The 18574-nt window shown below is 39.8% G+C and overlaps 1 protein-coding gene and 1 non-coding gene across 2 annotated transcripts; one reads left to right on the plus strand and one right to left on the minus strand.

Moving 5' to 3' along the window:
- The first annotated feature begins 7148 nt into the window (after nt 1-7148).
- LOC113772646 lies at nt 7149-7255 on the plus strand. Its single transcript, XR_003468612.1, has one exon. It is a non-coding gene; the product is annotated as a small nucleolar RNA R71 (small nucleolar RNA).
- A 4582-nt stretch (nt 7256-11837) lies between these two features.
- Nucleotides 11838-12533, minus strand: LOC113771610. Its single transcript, XM_027316183.1, has 2 exons — nt 12112-12533; nt 11838-11983 (listed from the first exon to the last, which is right to left on the minus strand). Exons 1-2 carry the CDS (start codon nt 12531-12533, stop codon nt 11941-11943), a joined length of 465 nt encoding a protein of 154 aa, XP_027171984.1. The 3' UTR covers nt 11838-11940.
- Nucleotides 12534-18574: the final 6041 nt, after the last annotated feature.

The following is an 18574-nucleotide window of genomic DNA, read 5'->3' on the forward strand; positions in this document are numbered from 1 at the left end:
AGGAATTTAATTACCCAATTGCATTAAAGCTAGAAAAACCCAACCCTAACCAATAAACACGCTAAGAGGGTTTATTTAAATTAGATCTTGCGTTTCCCCATCATAAATCCAATTATGGTGGTTGCCACGGGGTGTTAACTAAATGAACAATTACGGATTCTATTTAATTAACGTGGCAGTATGCTATTAAATTAAATCAAATACCTGGCCGTTGATATTTAATTAATCAAATACCCATGAGTAATTAATTCAGGAAACGCACGAATAGTAATAAATTGGAAGAAATAATGAAAATTCGATTAGATCTCACAGATATTATGGACCGCGCCTTCGCGTTAACCTTTGGGTAAAGGAGACACTTAGCCGCTCCTCATCGTATCAATCACACGTGGGTTAATTGGTTCCATCCGCACAAACATCACAGAATTTGGAACGATGAAATACCGAAGAGAGAAAAAGGAAAAAGTCTTCCTTGTCTATGCGTTGATGTTCGTACTGAAGCCCAAAGTTCAACACAAAACCCACGAGAATTTGTACAGAGCCGAATCAAGAGTCAAAAAAGTCTAAAGCGTAAAAGCCAAAAGGGAGGAAAAAGTCTACGACGTCTGACGGCTGCCAAAAAATGGAAAACTAAAGCTAATGTCTCTTGAGCAGGAAAGAAACTCTAAAAGAAAAAGGACTCCTCCCGAAAACTCTTCCTCAATCCGCGTGTAGATTCCCTTTTTGTAGTGCGCCGTCAGGAGAAAAGAAAGAAACGTCTGAAGCTTTAGAAAGAAACGTCCGGTGCAAAGTTTCCTCTTTTTGGGGCTTTGATCCTATGCTCCGGGCTCACGTGGACCCAATTCACTAGTTAGCCCTTCCGGCTTTCGGTAACATCTACCTTTTCTGGCGTGGGCACGCCCTGAGATGAAGGGTTTTCTGGTAATTTGCCTCAAGAGACTACTTTTAACGCCAATCACCTATAATTCGCACAAATATGAAATATGAATAAAACCTCAATCCTTAGCACAGTAAGTAGCCAAAATTAGGGCGAAATAACAGTGCAAAATGTGCCAAATAACCGCTCTATCAAATCCCCACACATCTAGACAATACTTGCCCTCAAGCATTTCGGAGCTCAGAAGTACAACCAAGAGAGCAGATGTCATGGAGTAGTCTATACTAACACAAGCATCTCAGGTCCCTGACAATATTGCCAAAATTAGAACACACTGGACATGTTGTAATTCAAAGAAAAATATATAAATACTAGAAACGCTCAAATCAACATCACAGATTGCCATTACCATAGGCTTGCACATTTATCACATCTCCACCACTCAAAAGTGAACTAAATACTTAAATCAAAGAGACTTTGGTGGGGTTGTAATGGGGTCCAGGTGAAAGGCGGGATAAGAAGGTAAAGATAAGGGATTGTGTCAAGAGAATGTCCGAAACCCACCATATAACCACAATGCTTCACCGGAGGAATTCCACAAACAAGACAGTCTCACCTACTGTACAGACTGTGCAAGCGCCGCAGAAAATTTTATTTTTTTTTGGAGAAAAAACGGCTTGCAAGGCGTGGGCACGCCTTGTAGCCCATAGTCTTCTGTTCACGAGGTCTCTTTCTTTTTTTTTTTTTGAGGGGAGAATGTCTTGTAAGGCGTGGGCACGCCCTGTAAGATAGAGTCTTCTGATCACTGGCTTATTGCCGATTTCTCCCCTTTTCACAAGGATAGTATCATATTGCTCCTACTCTAACAACACTTGCAACCCCAGATTATTTGCCTTGCACAAATGATGGAATTTAGACATCCCTTGACAACACAGGAGTGAAAAAGAAAGTCTAAAGAGGTCTTGGATTATCAACATGGCTAACAAACAAACTCGACGGATAAAACTCAAATTGGTTTACTATTGGGAGACAAGATGAAGACATGGTTTTTAGGAAGTTAAAGGAGGTTTAATTCTAAATGCCCTTATCATTTCAAATGCATCCAATTCAACAAAATGTGGTCTCGAGATGTACAAAATAGCAAGTTCTAGAATGCCAATACCATGTGTGATATTCACTCAATCAAACAAGAATAGAGCGAAACAAGAATAATGTACTCATATAAGGCCCAAAAGCTCTCAAAAGTTCCAAGAATGGGTCAAGTCCAGTGTATTCAACACTCAACAACACTGCCAAGGGAAAACAAAATGCATAGCTAGTATATTTACCCACATACCCACTTACTTTGATTGTGTCATTCATCACAGCAACATGCCCCAGCATTAACAAGTATAGAAATAAACAAAAAAAAGCCGACTAACGACAATGTTTTCATTTTTGTTTCATTTTTCCCATTTTTTTTCATTTTTTTTAGAGTAACAAAGAAAAAAGAAATAATGGAAGCCACTCCCCCCACACCTAAGACCTACATTGTCCTCAATGTAGAAAAGACAAATAAAATATTAGGAGAAAAGAAGAGAAACTTCCCTGACCACCGGGGAGGGAAAACGAGATACTAAGGCGGAGGGGGGTGAGGCGGGGTGAATCCAATGTGAGCGAAGAAGGCCGTCTGATTCTCTGCCTGAATGGGGGCGAAGACCTGTAGCGCCTCAAAACGGCCATCTAATCTCGACACCTGGGTGTTGAGCTCATCAAAAGAATCTTGGAGGTCCTGGTAGCGGGGGTCCCAAGCAGGAGGAGTATGAGAGCAGGACGGACCCGCCTGATCCGGATGGGGTGGAGAGTCAGTGGAGGTGCAGTCGGAGGTACCCGAGGCCGTGGCCCGCCCTCACCAGGGGGCATAAACTGATAGTCATCTCCTACTTTGAAAATGACCCCCATCCGCTCCAAACTAAGCAAATCCAGTGGCTCAATTTCCTGAGTTAGAGCGAAGTTGTGCTCTTTGTCGAGATCTAGCAATCCCAGTCGAATGGCCAAGTGGGTAATGAGTGAGCCCAGAATGATCGGTTTATTGCGCTTTTGAATGACTGATTGCATTTGAGTGGCTACCCAACATCCAAAATTAACCTTAACGTTGTTGCGCATGCACCAAAGGAAATAAAATTCCGCTTTGGTAAGGGTGCCGGAGGAATCCTTCCGCCCCGAGAAATTGTGAGCCAAGAACCTGTGGATGACCTTCAAGACCGGATCCTTCAGTTGAGAGGCCTTGGATTGACTCGGATTGTAAAGTTGCCGATCCGTGGACCACTCCCTCCAAATGTCAATATACTCAGTAGAAAACGGTCTGGTGTAGTCACAAGCACTGTTAATATACGCTCCGGATGCAATGGTATCCTCACTGACAAATCCCAAAGTCAGATTAAACTCATTAATGGATATACTGTACTGGGTGCCTTTTAATCTGAACTGAATAATCTCCGGCTCATCCAACGTGATGTATTCATTTCTGATGAACTCGAAAGAGGAGTAGAATTCACAACACAGCTTCTCAAACGTGGGGTAGTTAATGATTAGATACTTTTGCCAGCCTATTGCGGAGAACAACTGTTCAACCTCTCGTGCAATTTGCAAATGGTCCAGGGTTGGGGCATGAAAGCACTTACAAGGAGCAAAAGGACGGTGCACCAAGCTATTAAACCGGTCCTGTTGGGCCCTTGTAAGATTAGTGACCAGTTCCCCCCACTCCCCAGGAGACATGGTGCTTTTATTCAGGCCCAAACGGGACCGAATGGGGGGTTGAACCGGGGCTCGTCTCTTACGAGGTTGGGACCCAAATGGCCCAGCAGTTGTTGACTGTTTCGGCGGCATTCGGTGACCACAGGAAGAGTGTAAACAGGCACAGAGGCAATCAATCAACCAACCAAAAGCAGATATGAGACCACAATTAACAATTAATATTCAATCGTCAGTCGTCCAATAGCAAAGAGGGAACACAATTACCCCAACAACCGACGACGAGTCAACAAACACAAGAATTTCCCACTGGCGTCACGTGGCAGACAACAATAAAGAAAATAGCACCAACACCTCAAAATTGGCAACAACAGTCAATAAGAGTCAACAATCGGCGAGTTTCTGACCACGTGGACCCAATATTAGGTCACCAGAGCCCACAGATGTCCCAAAATAGATAATGAATGAAAGGCATATATGAGGGCTCTCACTTTCAGACAACAACCCAATGGTCCACCGATAATACCAATCAGTATGTCAACCCGACAGGAGTCAAATAATTCAGCAATAAAAATCTCAAATCGAAGTCACCAATTCAACAAGAGAGACAAATAAGGGTACCACTGTTACACTTTGGTCCACGCTGGAGGAGGTCGTGGTAGCACCGCACGGCGAGAGGGAGCAGGCGCGCAGGGGCTGCTGTCGCGTGCGCGGAGGTGAGGAAGGCCGCGCACTGGCTGAGGCTACGCGCGGGCTGAGAGGAGCAGGGCACTCGTGCAGATGGCTGGGCGTGGCGGTGGAACTGGGCAAGTCGCGCACGCTGTGCTGCTGCTGGTCGTGCTGCGCCCACGGAATGGGCTGCTGGCCGAGTGGGAGTGCGCGACTGGAGCAGGCGCACAGGTAGGTTGCGCGCGCTGGGTCGCTGGAGGATGCGCACTGTTGGGGCTGCTGCCTGAGGGTCGCGCGAGCTGTCGCGCGCCTGGGTGAGCTGGGGCGCAAGGTTGCGCGCCTGTCGCGCGCGAGCGTGCGTGCGAGAGTGGAGGACCGTGCGCTGCTGGGCCAGCGACTGGGTCGCGTGCGCTGGAGATTGCGGGCTGGGCTGCTGTCGCGCGCGGGGAGGACTGTGTGGTGCAGGTGTGCTGCAGATCTGGCGCGCTATAGGGCCCACAGCCTTGGTGCTTCCGCGAGGCGGACGGCGGGCGGCGTGGGTAGCGGCTGCCGCACGTGGTCGTTGGCGGTGGAGGGTGGCGGCGCAAGGTGAAATTCCAAGGCGGCGGACAGCGGTGGGTGTGATAGGAGGCGGCGGCTTGGTCAAGACTGGGAGAAGAATTATTGGAGCTTTAGGCAAATGAAATTTGGAAGGGATTGTCCAAGACTAGTCAAGGAAGAAGGGAAAGTGGAAAAAGTAGGGTCTTGATCGAAGTTTTTTTTTTTTTTCGTTATCGGAGGGGTTGGAAGGCGTGAGCACGCCTTGGAGGACCTGGTCTTCTGACCAACGCATTATACTGCTGCTCAAAAGAATATTTTTGTCAAGGCGTGGGCACGCCTTAGAACTGCCAGTCTTCTGTCCACTACCACATAAACAGTTAAAATAGAAAAATAGAATTGAAAAATCATAAAGTACGAAAAATGACAACAACTAATACTGTAGTCCTTGGGTTGCCTCTCAAGCAGCGCCTTTCTTTAATATCTTTAGCTAGACATAGCACCACTCTTTAGTCTGGATGTAATTGAATTTTTCTTGTAATTGATGGCCTCCTCCGGGATCCATATGGCCATTGAGTGCAACCTTTTTCCTAAATTTTCTCTCCATTTTCACCTCATGAATTGCTTTCATCCTATGGTACTTGTTCGAAGCAATTTTGAATTTACCCCTACAAGCAAACTCAGAAAATTCTTGCACAGAGAGATTAGTAGTATAAATAGTAAACACAGAATGAGAATTAACAGGATGTTTCATTGTATCAAAAATATTAAAGTGGACTATTTCTCCATCAAATTTCATCGTGAGAGTACCCTTACTAACATCAATTTTAGTTTGGGCAGTACTCAAGAATGGCCTTCCTAATATAATGGGTGATGGATTTGGGGCACTTCTATCGTCCATGTAAAGCACATAAAAATCAGCAGGAAAAATTAATCAATCTACTTGCACTAAAACATCCTCAACTATCCCATCCGGATAAGCACATGTACGATCAGCCAATTGAATTATTATCCCCGTTTCTTTTAAAGGTCCTAAATTTAGGGAATCATAGATTGATTTAAGCATCACATTAATAGAAGCCCTAAATCTATCATGGTATTTTTGATACTAGAATGACCAATTTTACAGGGAATAGTAAACATACCTGGATCCCCGTATTTGGGTGGGAATTTTCTTTGAAGTACAGCTGATACATTCTCTCCTACCATCACTCTCTCATCACCCCTTAGCTTTTTTTTGATAACGCACAAGTCTTTCAAGAACTTTGCGTACTTGGGTACCTGCTTGATCGCTTCCAATAGGGGGATGTTTACTTGAATTTTGCTGAAGACATCCAGGATTTCTTTTTTCTTTTCTGCCCTCTTTGTCTTTTCCAACCTGCAAGGAAAAGGAGCTAGATTAGATTTAATAGGGATCGAAGAAATAGATGTTACCTTAGGCTCTTCGCGAATGCGCCCTTCCTCTTCAATTCCCTTTTCTATCTGCTCCTCACATTTGCTTTTCGAAATCGTCAACTTAGATCCCTTCACCTCCTTGCCACTCCTTAATGTCATGGCACTTACATTTCTGGGGTTTACCTCAGGTTGCGATGGCAATTTCCCATAGACGTGGGACTCCAGGCGATTGATGGCAGTTGCCAGTTGGCTTATTCGGGCATCTTGGTCCTTCCTGTCCGCTTTGGTGTCCTGCTGGAGCTGCGCGGTATTTGCGGCCAAGGATCTGATCTCCTGTTGGAGCTGAGTAGTAGTCGTGGCCAGACTTTTGACAATATCCTCCAGGGAGCTCCCTGAATTGGAGGACGAGGGTTGAGATTTTGCTTGCCATGGCTGGTGGAATCCTGGTGGACGATTCGGGAATTAATTTTGTTGCCTGTTCCCATAACTAAGATTGGGATGGTCCCTCCAGCTCGGGTTGTACATATTGGAGTACGGGTCATACTGCCTACGAGGTGCGGGCACGCCTCCGGCCATGTTTACTTGTTCCGCCCCGTCCTCGTGCAGAATAGGGCACGTGTCCATGCAATGGTCCATACTCGTACAAATTCCACATACTTTCGCTCGCGGCGTGTCTCTCATGGCTAATTACCTAACAACAGACGTCAACTCTGACAGTTGTTGCTGTATGGATGAAGTCTCTACCTCATTGACTCTACGGGTAGGGTTGCTCTCACGGAAGCCAAATTGTTGAGAGTTCTCTGCCATGGCTTCGATAAGCTCCCATGCTTCCTTCGGTGTCTTGTTTGCCAGTGCTCCCCCACTCGCAGCGTCAATGATACTCCTATCAGTTGATTGGAGTCCTTCATAGAAGTATTGGATTAACAGTTGTTCACTAATTTGATGCTGCGGGCATCTAGTGCACAATTTGTTAAACCTTTCCCAATATTCATATAAGGACTCCCCGGGATACTGTTTAATGCTGCAGATTTCCTTCCTCAAACTCACAGCCTGGGATGCAGGGAAGAATTTTTCCAAAAACTTCTTTTTCAACTGTGCCCATATGGTAATACTACCTGCTGGTTGGTAGTACAGTCAATCTTTAGCTGCATCCTTGAGAGAGAACGAAAAGGCTCTCAGTCTAATTTGCTCTTCAGTGACCCCAGGAGGTTTCATACTAGAGCAAACCACCTCGAACTCCTTAACGTGTTTGTGGGGTTCTTCACCAGAGAGACCATGGAAAGAAGGTAAGAGGTGAATCAACCCTGACTTCAGTTCGAAAGTCGTATTCTCAGCCAAAGTGGGGAATGTGATGCATAAGGGCTGGTGAGTCAGTTCCGGGGCAGCCAGCTCCCTTAATGTTTGGGTGTTAGCCATGCTTATTTCGTCTTCTACTGATTCGTTTGCAATAAATAAGTACCCTTCTTTTCGTCTTTTGATCTTTTGCCTCCTCCTACGCGCTGCCTTCTCAACCTCAGGATCGTATACCAATTCACCTATGCGAAAAGAACGGGGCATAAACTAGCAAAAATACCAAGAAGAATAGAATAAAACAAAATAAAAGCTGAATTTGAAAAGAAACAAATAATCTACACGCCAGCTCCCCGGCAACGGCGCCAAAAATTGACAAGTGCCGAACCTGTGCAATAATAATTACTAAAGAGTCCTAATTACCACCACAAATAATTATAGAACAAATCCAAGTACTGGAGTAGGGACCCTAGGTGTGCAATGGGTTACTTGATTCACCCTATTCCCGAAGAGTTTGCTTGATCCGATATACCAAATTTGTCTATAAAAATATTAGTTTTGCGTACAATGGCAAGCAAGGTCGATTCCACAGGGAGCGGGTCGAAAATTATTTCTTTCCAAATCAAAAGAATGAAATCGGGGGATAATTAATGGGATGAAAATAAAGATGAAATAAATAAATAAAATTCAAGAGCTAACTCAACAAGTACACTTTCCTAAATATAGCAATTAATATAATTTTACCCAAAGGATCAACTGCTCAGGAACGGTCCAATTAAATGATCATCGATGCAAAGATATTTCATTCATTTATCACTAGGGTGGTTATAGTTATCAACAAGCTTTGACAATCAGTTCTTCCTTACTTTTTCGACAGTCAAGGTACGACCATTGACTGCTTCTCTAACCAGATAACAACCCTAGGTACGACCATAGGAATTTAATTACCCAATTGCATTAAAGCTAGAAGAACCCAACCCTAACCAATAAACACGCTAAGAGAGTTTATTTAAATTAGATCTTACGTTTCCCCATCATAAAGCCAATTATGGTGGTTGCCACGGGGTGTTAACTAAATGAACAATTACGGATTCTATTTAATTAACGTGGCAGTATGCTATTAAATTAAATCAAATACCCGGCCGTTGATATTTAATTAATCAAATACCCATGAGTAATTAATTCAGGAAACGTACGAATAGCAATAAATTGGAAGAAATAATGAAGATTCGATTAGATCTCACAGATATTATGGACCGCGCCTTCGCTTTAACCTTTGGGTAAAGGAGACACTTAGCCGCTCCTCATCGTATCAATCACACGTGGGTTAATTGGTTCCATCCGCACAAACATCACAGAATCTGGAACGATGAAATACCGAAGAGAGAAAAAGGAAAAAGTCTTCCTTGTCTATGCGTTGATGTTCGTACTGAAGCCCAAAGTTCAACACAAAACCCACGAGAATTTGTATAGAGCCGAATCAAGAGTCAAAAAAGGCTAAAGCGTAAAAGCCAAAAGGGAGGAAAAAGTCTACGACGTCTGACGGCTGCCAAAAATGGAAAACTAAAGCTAATGTCTCTTGAGCAGGAAAGAAACTCTAAAAGAAAAAGGACTCCTCCCGAAAACTCTTCCTCAATCCGCGTGTAGATTCCCTTTTTGTAGTGCACCGTCAGGAGAAAAGAAAGAAACGTCTGAAGCTTTAGAAAGAAACGTCTGGTACAAAGTTTCCTCTTTTTGGGGCTTTGATCCTATGCTCCGGACTCACGTGGACCCAATTCACTAGTTAACCCTTCCGGCTTTCGGTAACATCTACCTTTTCTGGCGTGGGCACGCCCTGAGATGAAGGGTCTTCTGGTAATTTGCCTCAAGAGACTACTTTTAACGCCAATCACCTATAATTCGCACAAATATGAAATTTGAGTAAAACCTCAATACTTAGCACAGTAAGTAGCCAAAATTAGGGCGAAACAACAGTGCAAAATGTGCCAAATAACCGCTCTATCAGTCAACTTTTAGTATGAAAATTAATATTTGTGGTTTAATTAATTCTATTAAATTTTGTGGAGTTCATACTACAAAAAAATGTTCAGCGAGACTTATATTTATTGGAAGTGAACTTGCTGAATCTTTTTAAAATATTTCAGTGGGATCATTATGATGTAAGGTTCGTTTTGTGATTAATTATTTTCTTTCTTTGTAATCTTGCAGGTTTGGAATTAAGACACCATTGAAATCAATGATTAAACCAATGGGGGCTAATGGGGCCCATAGTCCCCTCTCCCAAGTTTTAAAAATTTTTAATTCATATTGTGTAAATATTTGTGTAAAATAAGTTGGTTCTCCTAATTTTATACAATTTTAGTTTATATTATGAATATATATATATATATATATATATATGTATATGTGTGTGTGTTTGTGTACGTGTGAATTAACTACATTTGAATTAGTTTTTTTAAAAGTTATTTATTTTTTACATGCCATTATAATTAAAGTTAAAATTTGATAGTTTTAGATGTCATATATTTAAATAGATGAAAATTATTATTTCAAAATGAAATACTTACAAACATTATGCAGTCGGTTTGATAATTTTGTACAAAAATGCGAACATTTTTTACATTAATTAACTCTTAATATGGAAACCAATATTGGTGGTTTAATTAATCCTATTGAATTTTGTGGAGTTTATACTACAAAAAAAATGTTCAATGAGACTTCTATTTCTTGAAAGTGAATTTACTGAACTTTTTAAAAATATTTCAATGGGATCACTATAGTGTAAGATTCGTTTTCTGATCTGTTGTTTTTTCAATTGTAATCTTGCAAGTTTGAAATTATGACGCCATTAAAATCAATGATGGAACCAATGGGGGGCTAATGGGGGTCATAGTCCCACCCCCCTACGTTTTAAAATTTTTAATTTATATTGTGTAAATATTTGTGTAAAATAAAGTTAACCATCCTAAATTTTTTACAATTTTAATTTATATTATGAGAATATATATATATGTATATATATGTATATATGTGTGCATGTGTGTGTGAATTAACTACCTTTGAACTTATTTTTTAAAAAATGTTATTTATTTTTTACAATCCTTTATACTTAAAATTAAAATTTGATATTTTTGGGTGTCATTTATTTAAATAAATGAAAATTATTTGGACATAACTTATAAAAATAATTATGTTAGGAAAAAATTTTAGCCCCTCTAGGAAAAATCTTGGTTTTATCACTGATTGAAACGTTTGTAAGTGGGATTCATCCATGGTGAGAGTATGATACATAGTTTTTTTTTTCGCTATATTTAATTTGTTTAATGACAAATGAAATGGGTAAAATAGATTAGTGATCATCGTTTTGTGAATAATTATGATGTGGTAAGTGTGAGTATTGTTATCAGTAATGTGGTAAGTATCAATGGTAAATGTGAAACGTGAATTGAAATTTACAAATATCATTTTGCAGGGGTGATTATTATCTGTTAGTTAAAATTTAGAAATTTTAATTTTGTGGGTTAGTGGGTCACGTAAATTGAGGTTTTGTGGGTTAGTGGATCATATAAATTGAGGAGTGGAAAGGGATAAAGAGAAGATAAGTGTTATTAAATTAAAATAAATCTAAAATTATAATAAAAAAGGATTTAGATTTCTAACACTTGTGGAAGTTCCTCGTCAAAGACCTACTATCTAATACATATAGATATAGATATAGATTGTTAAATAAATTAATAAGTAAAATAGAAATATGAAACTAATATTGTTACATAAATCTAATATCATAAAATGATAATAAAATATAAATTTAAAATTTTTGTGAAGTAAATTTAATATTGTTAAGTAAATTTAGCTCTAACCCTTATGAATCACAACTCCTATCCCACCACCTTCTTTCTTCCTTCTACCTTGGTCTCATCCACTATCATGCTATAGACCCATTTCCAACTATCTTTTCCATGTAGGCTCTCAATACATATCACCTTAGGGCTTAAAATCCTGTCTCCAAAGTAGTCTATGTCTCCTCTGTCCCTTATTTGTACAGGTACCATATATCCAAGACTTTTTGTTAACCCAAACTTAAAAATTGATAATAATCCCCAAAGTAGAAATTTATTTTTTGTTATTTATGGAGACAAAATTTCTAACCCAAAAAAAAAAAAAGATCGGCTCAAGTGATGCTAGCATGGCTCAAGCAATTGATCCTGAACAAGTGACCTTCGTGCAGCCATTTGGTTTAAACTAGGTGGTAGCACCGCGCTATGCGCGGTGGTATACATGCCCAATTAACGTTTAGCTAGTAATATTGGTAAGAATGAAAATTAGCGGTAGAAAATGGAGCTATATTATACAGGAATTTGAGGGAAAAATTAGTAGTACTGGAAAGAAGCTGTAATTATACAGGCATTGTAAATATGAAAAGCAAACAAGTTTAGATTTCATCTTGAATGTTTAGGTTGTGGAAGTTGAGCTGATGAACGCCTAGAAGATCATACAAAAAGTACGAAGTTATAATGTTGAACGCAGTTGCTCGAGACAGCCTGATTGTCGAAGGAGAAGGTTTGCAGCAAATAAGTGTTATTCCGTGCAATTTAAAGCAGAGCACTTACCCCCAGTCATATAAAGAAACAACACGAACAAGGGAAGCAGAATCTGTGAGGTCATACAATTCAACATCTCCCCTTTTTGTACCCACAGCAAGAATTTGTTGCTCTGAAGCAACTGAGGCACATACAGCATAACCAGATGCCAGCTTCTTTTCAACTTTAATTAAATCAGCTTGCTTTAATCCTTTCTTACTTACAGAACATGACACAAGTTGTCCATCACAAAAGAGCAAAAACAGTAACCTCAGTGAGAAGGAAAACTCCATGTGCACAATAGCAGACTTCTTCCTCATATAATTCATGGGCAGAGAAACACCTTGTGCTCCATTAGAAGGAAGACCATTATCCAAAGAATGAGACAATTTATCAGCTCTACTTCCATCAGAGAGTGAAATGTCAAGATCAACAAACCCACAAAACTGCATCACAGAATAAGTTAAATGATAACCTGATTGAACCTTTTTGAGAGGGAGATGCGGGTTTCTGGATGCTTTCCAATCTCCATTAACATCATGTTAAGCAAGTAGAAAGGGAATAGACATAGCATTTTATAATGGTGCTAAAAAATGAATTCAGCACCTAAGCTACAAATATGCTTCTTCAATGTGCATTTGAAAGACATGGAGGAACTGTTACATTCACATTACCTCTCCCTTCCATGATATATTATACAATGATCCATCAGAAAGTCCAACAATCATATGTTTGTTATCACAGATAATGTTGCTCCTGACAACAGCAAAAATAAAATAGTATCAGAAATTCATCTGGAATGAAATATACAAATATATCAGATTGTCAAATATCATATGAATTTCAAACTTCTGGACACAAATATATCAGATTGTCAAACTTCTGGATCCCGTTTCTTACAAAAAGAAGCAGTTATATGAACTTATGAATTTCTCTGGTGATTTGCCTCTAAGGTATGTGAAACATAACCAACATTTCGATTATATCTTGATCCTTTGAATTGAGTAGATTCTTGCGCATGTAAACATGTAACCACGATTCCTTTTATCAGATTTACTCAACTCAATGATAAGTTGTACTTGGTGAAACACAACCATCAATCTATAGCAGGAAAAGACCTTATTAGTAATATCACGTGCACAGAAGTCCAAAAGCTTAAAGCTTAAAATATGCAACTGAAAAGTACCTCATAACATCAGTTGCAGCGATGTCTGAAAGCTGAAAGCTTATCTAAACCAATACACACACACACACACACATATATATATTATTACAAGATCTTATACTATAACTGGCAACTTAGCAGATCTTTCTTCTAAAGGTATACCGTAAAAACATTAGTGGCTTGTGTAAACAATTCCGCAAGCCTAGACACTCATTAACATGCAAGATCTTATGAGATCTTGTTCCCTATCTAAAGTAACTCTTTGACATATTGGCATTAAAAACTATAGCATGTTGACAAATATACAAATGAAATCCTTCTTCTCCAAGGTCCAAATTTCTGGGCCAATAAAATACAGAAAATGAATTTCAGCCCTGAAGTCTCAAATACGCCCATTTTGTATCTGTATATCAGCCCTCAAAACCAGCAGTGATCCAAACCCCAAGAAATCATCAAGGTATTAAAAAGAAAAACAAAAACAAATCACAGAAGAAAGTGCAGTTTCTTTATTACAAATAGCTTTAACGATGACATTAAAGCAGACACACTAATTTATAAGAAAACTCAAAAGTTTCAAACAATGTCTAATCATTCATCACTCCGCATCCATCTTCTTATACTAAATAAAATCATTTTTGGATTAGAACATTAAAGCAGACACGCTAATTTTTAAGAAAACTCAAAAGTTTCAAACAATGTCTAATCATTCATCACTCCGCATTCAAACTTCTTATACTAAATAAAATCATTTTTGGATTAGAGTGTTGTTAAAACAAAATAGCACCGGACACTTCAGCATATTTAGATATGTACAAATTTTGGAGGCTCATAAAACTTTCAACAAGCCTAACTTTAAATTATGAGTTTTACCTGGCGAAAAGGTTTAGTATCTAGAATAGACACAAGAAATTTTAAGAGCTAGGACATGTACCCTTAGAGCCTACAAGGTTGAGTTCCAAACACCTGGAAAATGATTTAAGAATCCCTGGTAACACACCACATCCAACCGTCTGACTGCTTTTGAGAAGCAGTATGATCACAGCTAAACATTCAAGAAGACCAGAGGGATGCAAGGTGTCCAATTGGTTATGCAAACACTTAGAGCAGCATTCACCTTGCATATGCAACATCTTTCCATCAAATTGTACTAGAAAGCAGAATGCATGCATTAGACCTTCCAAATAACATTTTATATAGCCTGTGATCCTTATTGCAGCTTCCCGAAGAGCTTTGATCTTAGAAAATAAGCCATTAGCATATCAAAGCCCTTAAATGTTATGATCCAAACAAATTGCTAGAGCATATTATTTTACTGCTTGGGTTGTTAGAAGCTTATACAGCTAAGCATTTCAAATTTAATGCATATTCAAAACAACATTCTGCCATCAAAGAAGGAAATAAAAACTGTGAAGCTTGAAATTCAATTACAATTTCCAAGGGAACTGTGTACGCACACTTACAATGTCATACTCTTGCCTGCAAAAGGGATCTGCTCACTTAGAACTAAAGAAATGGTAGCAAGAAATAAATCGGATGGCTGCTTTCCTAAAATTTGTATTTTCTTTTCTGTGAAACGGATCTTGTAAACATGAAGATAAAAAGAAGATGTCTGCAAAGAAGGCAGGAAAAATCGCCAGAAACAAATGAAGCATTACGTTATGAAAAAGGAACCAAAGTGGACAATAGGGACATAAATTTAAAGTGAGACTTTTTAGCCAACCCTTTTTGAAAGCTAAATGAAAGATCACAGCTATTTACATTTTAATACCATTCCAATAGCAGCAATCAACCAACCTTGCAATCATACCAGTCTACTTTCAATGTCATATATCAAATGTTTTACTCCAGCAGCCGCTGAAAAACTCAAAATTCTCCTCATTTTAAGCAACGGTCCACATGGATACTGTTGATGCAGCTAATGCAGATCTGTAAAAAGTCATAATAAAAATTTCTTTGTACTGCCAATCAGAGAGTCATAGAGAATACAATTTATCTGCAATTCTTCAAATATCAATCCCAATTATAGGGCAACATCCCTATATTTTGCATGGTAACACTCAGTTATAGATAGCCTTAAGTTCTATTATAAGATCACCATAAATTGGATGACATTTTCACTTAGACATTTTCTCAAACAACTCAAATGCACTACACAAAATCACTGGATTCTAAGGCCACAACTAATGGACCACTCTAAGGCCACAACTAAGGTAATTCACAAGCTATCAAAAGCTATACCACATCATTCAATACTAAATACATCACTCAAGCAAAGCAGTAGGAGAGAGAGGGGGGAGAGGAAACAGGGGAGGAACCAATAACAACAACAATAAGAGTAGAAAAAACACAATAGACTGATGCGAAAGCAAGTAGAAAGGGAATTACCTGAAGTAATAGATAGAGAAAATCAAGGAAACAAGCTAGAGGAACCAGTTGAAACGGGTCTGCATAAGTAAAAGGAGGTGAAAATTAAAAAAGACGTGCAAAAGAAACCATATGAAAGACTGAGAAGCAGTTGTACAAAGGAAGAAGCAGCAATAAGCAATTTTTTGGTAAAAGAAAGGCAAGAAAATAGTGCAACAGAAGCATTCAAAAGGCAATTCGGGGGAAATTATCAGAAAAAGCAAAAGGGAAATAGGCACCGGTTCAGTAAAAAATCAAAGGGGAGAGGGGGCAGGGTAGACAAAACCTGTGGTGGAGTACATCTAAACAAAAGGATTTATTTGGTCCGAGGTGTAATGGACAACAGTCGCGCGGAAAAGAAGATGCAAACCGCAAACCGGCTGCCAGACGGTGGGTCAGACGAGGAAAGGGGAGGGAAACGGGAAAAGGAGGTAAAAGCAGCTGAATAAAAGAGTAGGAGAGGTTACCTGGCACAGCGGAATGGGCAACCAGAGGGAGCAGCAGCGACAACAAAAGAGGAACGAAAGAGCAAATGGTCGATTGTGGGGAGTGGTAAGAGGAAGAAACAATGCGGTTCATGATGACAGCGACCTAATCAGTCAGCAGGCAAGAAGGGACAGCAGATGGAGAAGACGTGTAAGGGGGTGGGAAAGGAATAGTAATTTCTGGAGGAAGAAAGGGAAAAAAGGAGAGAAGGAGGATGGAGCCGGTAGAGAGGAGCCTGAGGATCGAGGAGAGAGGGTACTGACGGCCTCAACCTAACGCATGCAGAAAAGTACAGTGCAGACAAACAGGACAAAGGAAAGATGGGTCTTTGAAGGGGGAATAGGTCATAATTTGTTGCTAAATTTATAATTATTTTTCCTTAGATTTTAGTCAAATATTATTTTAATTGATTGATTCTACTTATATTTAGTATTTGGTACTAATTGTAGGAAGGTGGAGCAAAAAGAGATTAAAAGATGTGATTTTTCAAGAGTTTTCTAATTCAAAATGGAGTCTACGTGGACTATTGACGGAAGATTAGGAGGGAAGTATTATACTCCTAATAGGTCTGCTTGGCTTGGCATGTATTTCGTTTGGCTTTGATATGCTTTGTAAGCAATAGGAGACAAAAAAGGCCACAATTGTTGACCTTGGGAAATGGCTTTTTCATCTTTGGTTGACCGAAGATAGGAAACAAAAGAAACATCTCTCGTAAGCTTTGGAGGAGACTTGTTTTGGGAGTCTTAGTAGTTTCCTTCTCCTATTAGGTATCTATCATGTGGGCCGCAAAGGCCATAGCAGGGAACATTTAATTATCCCTTTGGCTGGGTAGTTCAGGGGAGTTCTAATTCCGTCGGGTTCTCTTCCTTCGAATGGGGAGAAGAATGCCGTCGGCTATTATTTTTATTCTTGCACGGCTGGTTCTCCATTAATGGAGAACTAGCTTCTCAATTCTAGTCAAGGGGACAACTGAAGACTTGGTTCAACAATTACTGTGAGATCAAAATTGTTTTAATCGCTTTCTCATTTATTGGTATTTATATGATTCCTGTTTTTAATTGTTATAGCTCTTGTGTATGATTGATTAGCGCACAATAATTAATTATTCATATAGGCTATTTTGCTAAATAGGGGTAATTGAATCCGTAATTGTTCGTTATCTCTATCCCAGTAGCAACTGGCATAATTGGATTTATGTCAGGGAAACATACGATCTAACTTAAACAAACCCTCGTAGCGTGTTTGTTAGTTAGGATTGGGTCTTTCTAATTCTTAATGCAAGTTAGAAATTAAATCCTACGGTCGTACCTAGGGTTGTTTTTGGGTTAGAGAAATAGTTAACGGTCGTACCTTAACTATCGAGAAAGTAAGGAAAGGTTGGTTGTTTATCGCGTGTATGGTAACTATAACCAATCTATTAATAAATGTGGAATTATCTGTGAATCAATGATCAGTGCATGAACCATTTCTGAAGTGTACCCTTGGCTAGAGTTTCTCTTAATTATTTCTCTTAATCAATTATTTTCTGCAATTAATTTATTTAGTTAGCATTTAATCCAAAAACCCCCCATACTTTGGACTCTAGAAGAAACGAATTATCCCCAGTCCTTGTGGATTCGACCCTACTCACTGCTATATACAAAATCTGTATTTTTCTCGAGTAGGTATTTATTATTGTACAGGTTCGGCACCTGTCAGGGGAAGACGTGCAAGGGCAGAAAGTAAATAGTAAGGTGCAAGTGGGAGCAGCCTCAGGTTGCGGAGGAAACACAGCAACAGAGAGGAGCAGGAAAATGAGTGCAGAAGGAGCTAAAACTTGGAGTGGAAAGAAGAGTGCAGAAGGAGAGAAAACTTTGAGTGGCTGGAGTCGGTACAGGGGAGACTGGCGAACTGGCAGAGAGGTGGGTGATGAGCTCAACCAACCGCCTGCAGAGCAGGGTAGAACAGTGCCAACGAAAGAGACAGAAGTAGGGCCACGGCCGAAGGAAGCATCAGGTGCAACGAGAACAGTTGGCAACCAATGCATTCGGTCCACGTCACCATCGAACGAATCCCGCCTCGCCACGCGGAGGACGACCACGTCCAACGTGGATACCGGGCGTTCGCCCTTAGTCTATATGTTTAATAAGGTGTCCTTTAGATGCCATGTCTTCTCTTCTTCCATTGCCCTTCCTTCTATGTCATTATTCACGACTTATTTCATTACTTGTCTATTATCTTATAGATGTCACGTTGTCCTCTCTCCCTCTACTTTCCCACAATGCCTATCATTTCACAATGCCTATCATTTCAAAACCAACTACAAAAAGATACTCAAAATTTTTCAAAACATCCAACAAATACTACACACAAAGATCTACATCTATATAAATTTGAGAAGGGATTTTTAGCAACAAGCCTTCACAATCCTTCCCACTCTCAACTCTATTTTTATAGCAT

This window comes from Coffea eugenioides, chromosome 5 (genome assembly GCF_003713205.1).
Source record: "Coffea eugenioides isolate CCC68of chromosome 5, Ceug_1.0, whole genome shotgun sequence".
Classification (NCBI taxonomy): Eukaryota; Viridiplantae; Streptophyta; class Magnoliopsida; order Gentianales; family Rubiaceae; genus Coffea; species Coffea eugenioides.

What these genes read in the sequence shown, in the direction of transcription:
- LOC113771610 (XM_027316183.1), bottom strand. Translation starts at nt 12,533, where the DNA reads ATGCAGTTTTGTGGGTTTGTTGATCTTGACATTTCACTCTCTGATGGA. An exon ending in GTTTCTTTATATGACTGGGG is followed by an intron (nt 11,984 to 12,111) that starts GTAAGTGCTCTG and finishes ATGATCTTCTAG; the next exon opens with GCGTTCATCAGCTCAACTTC.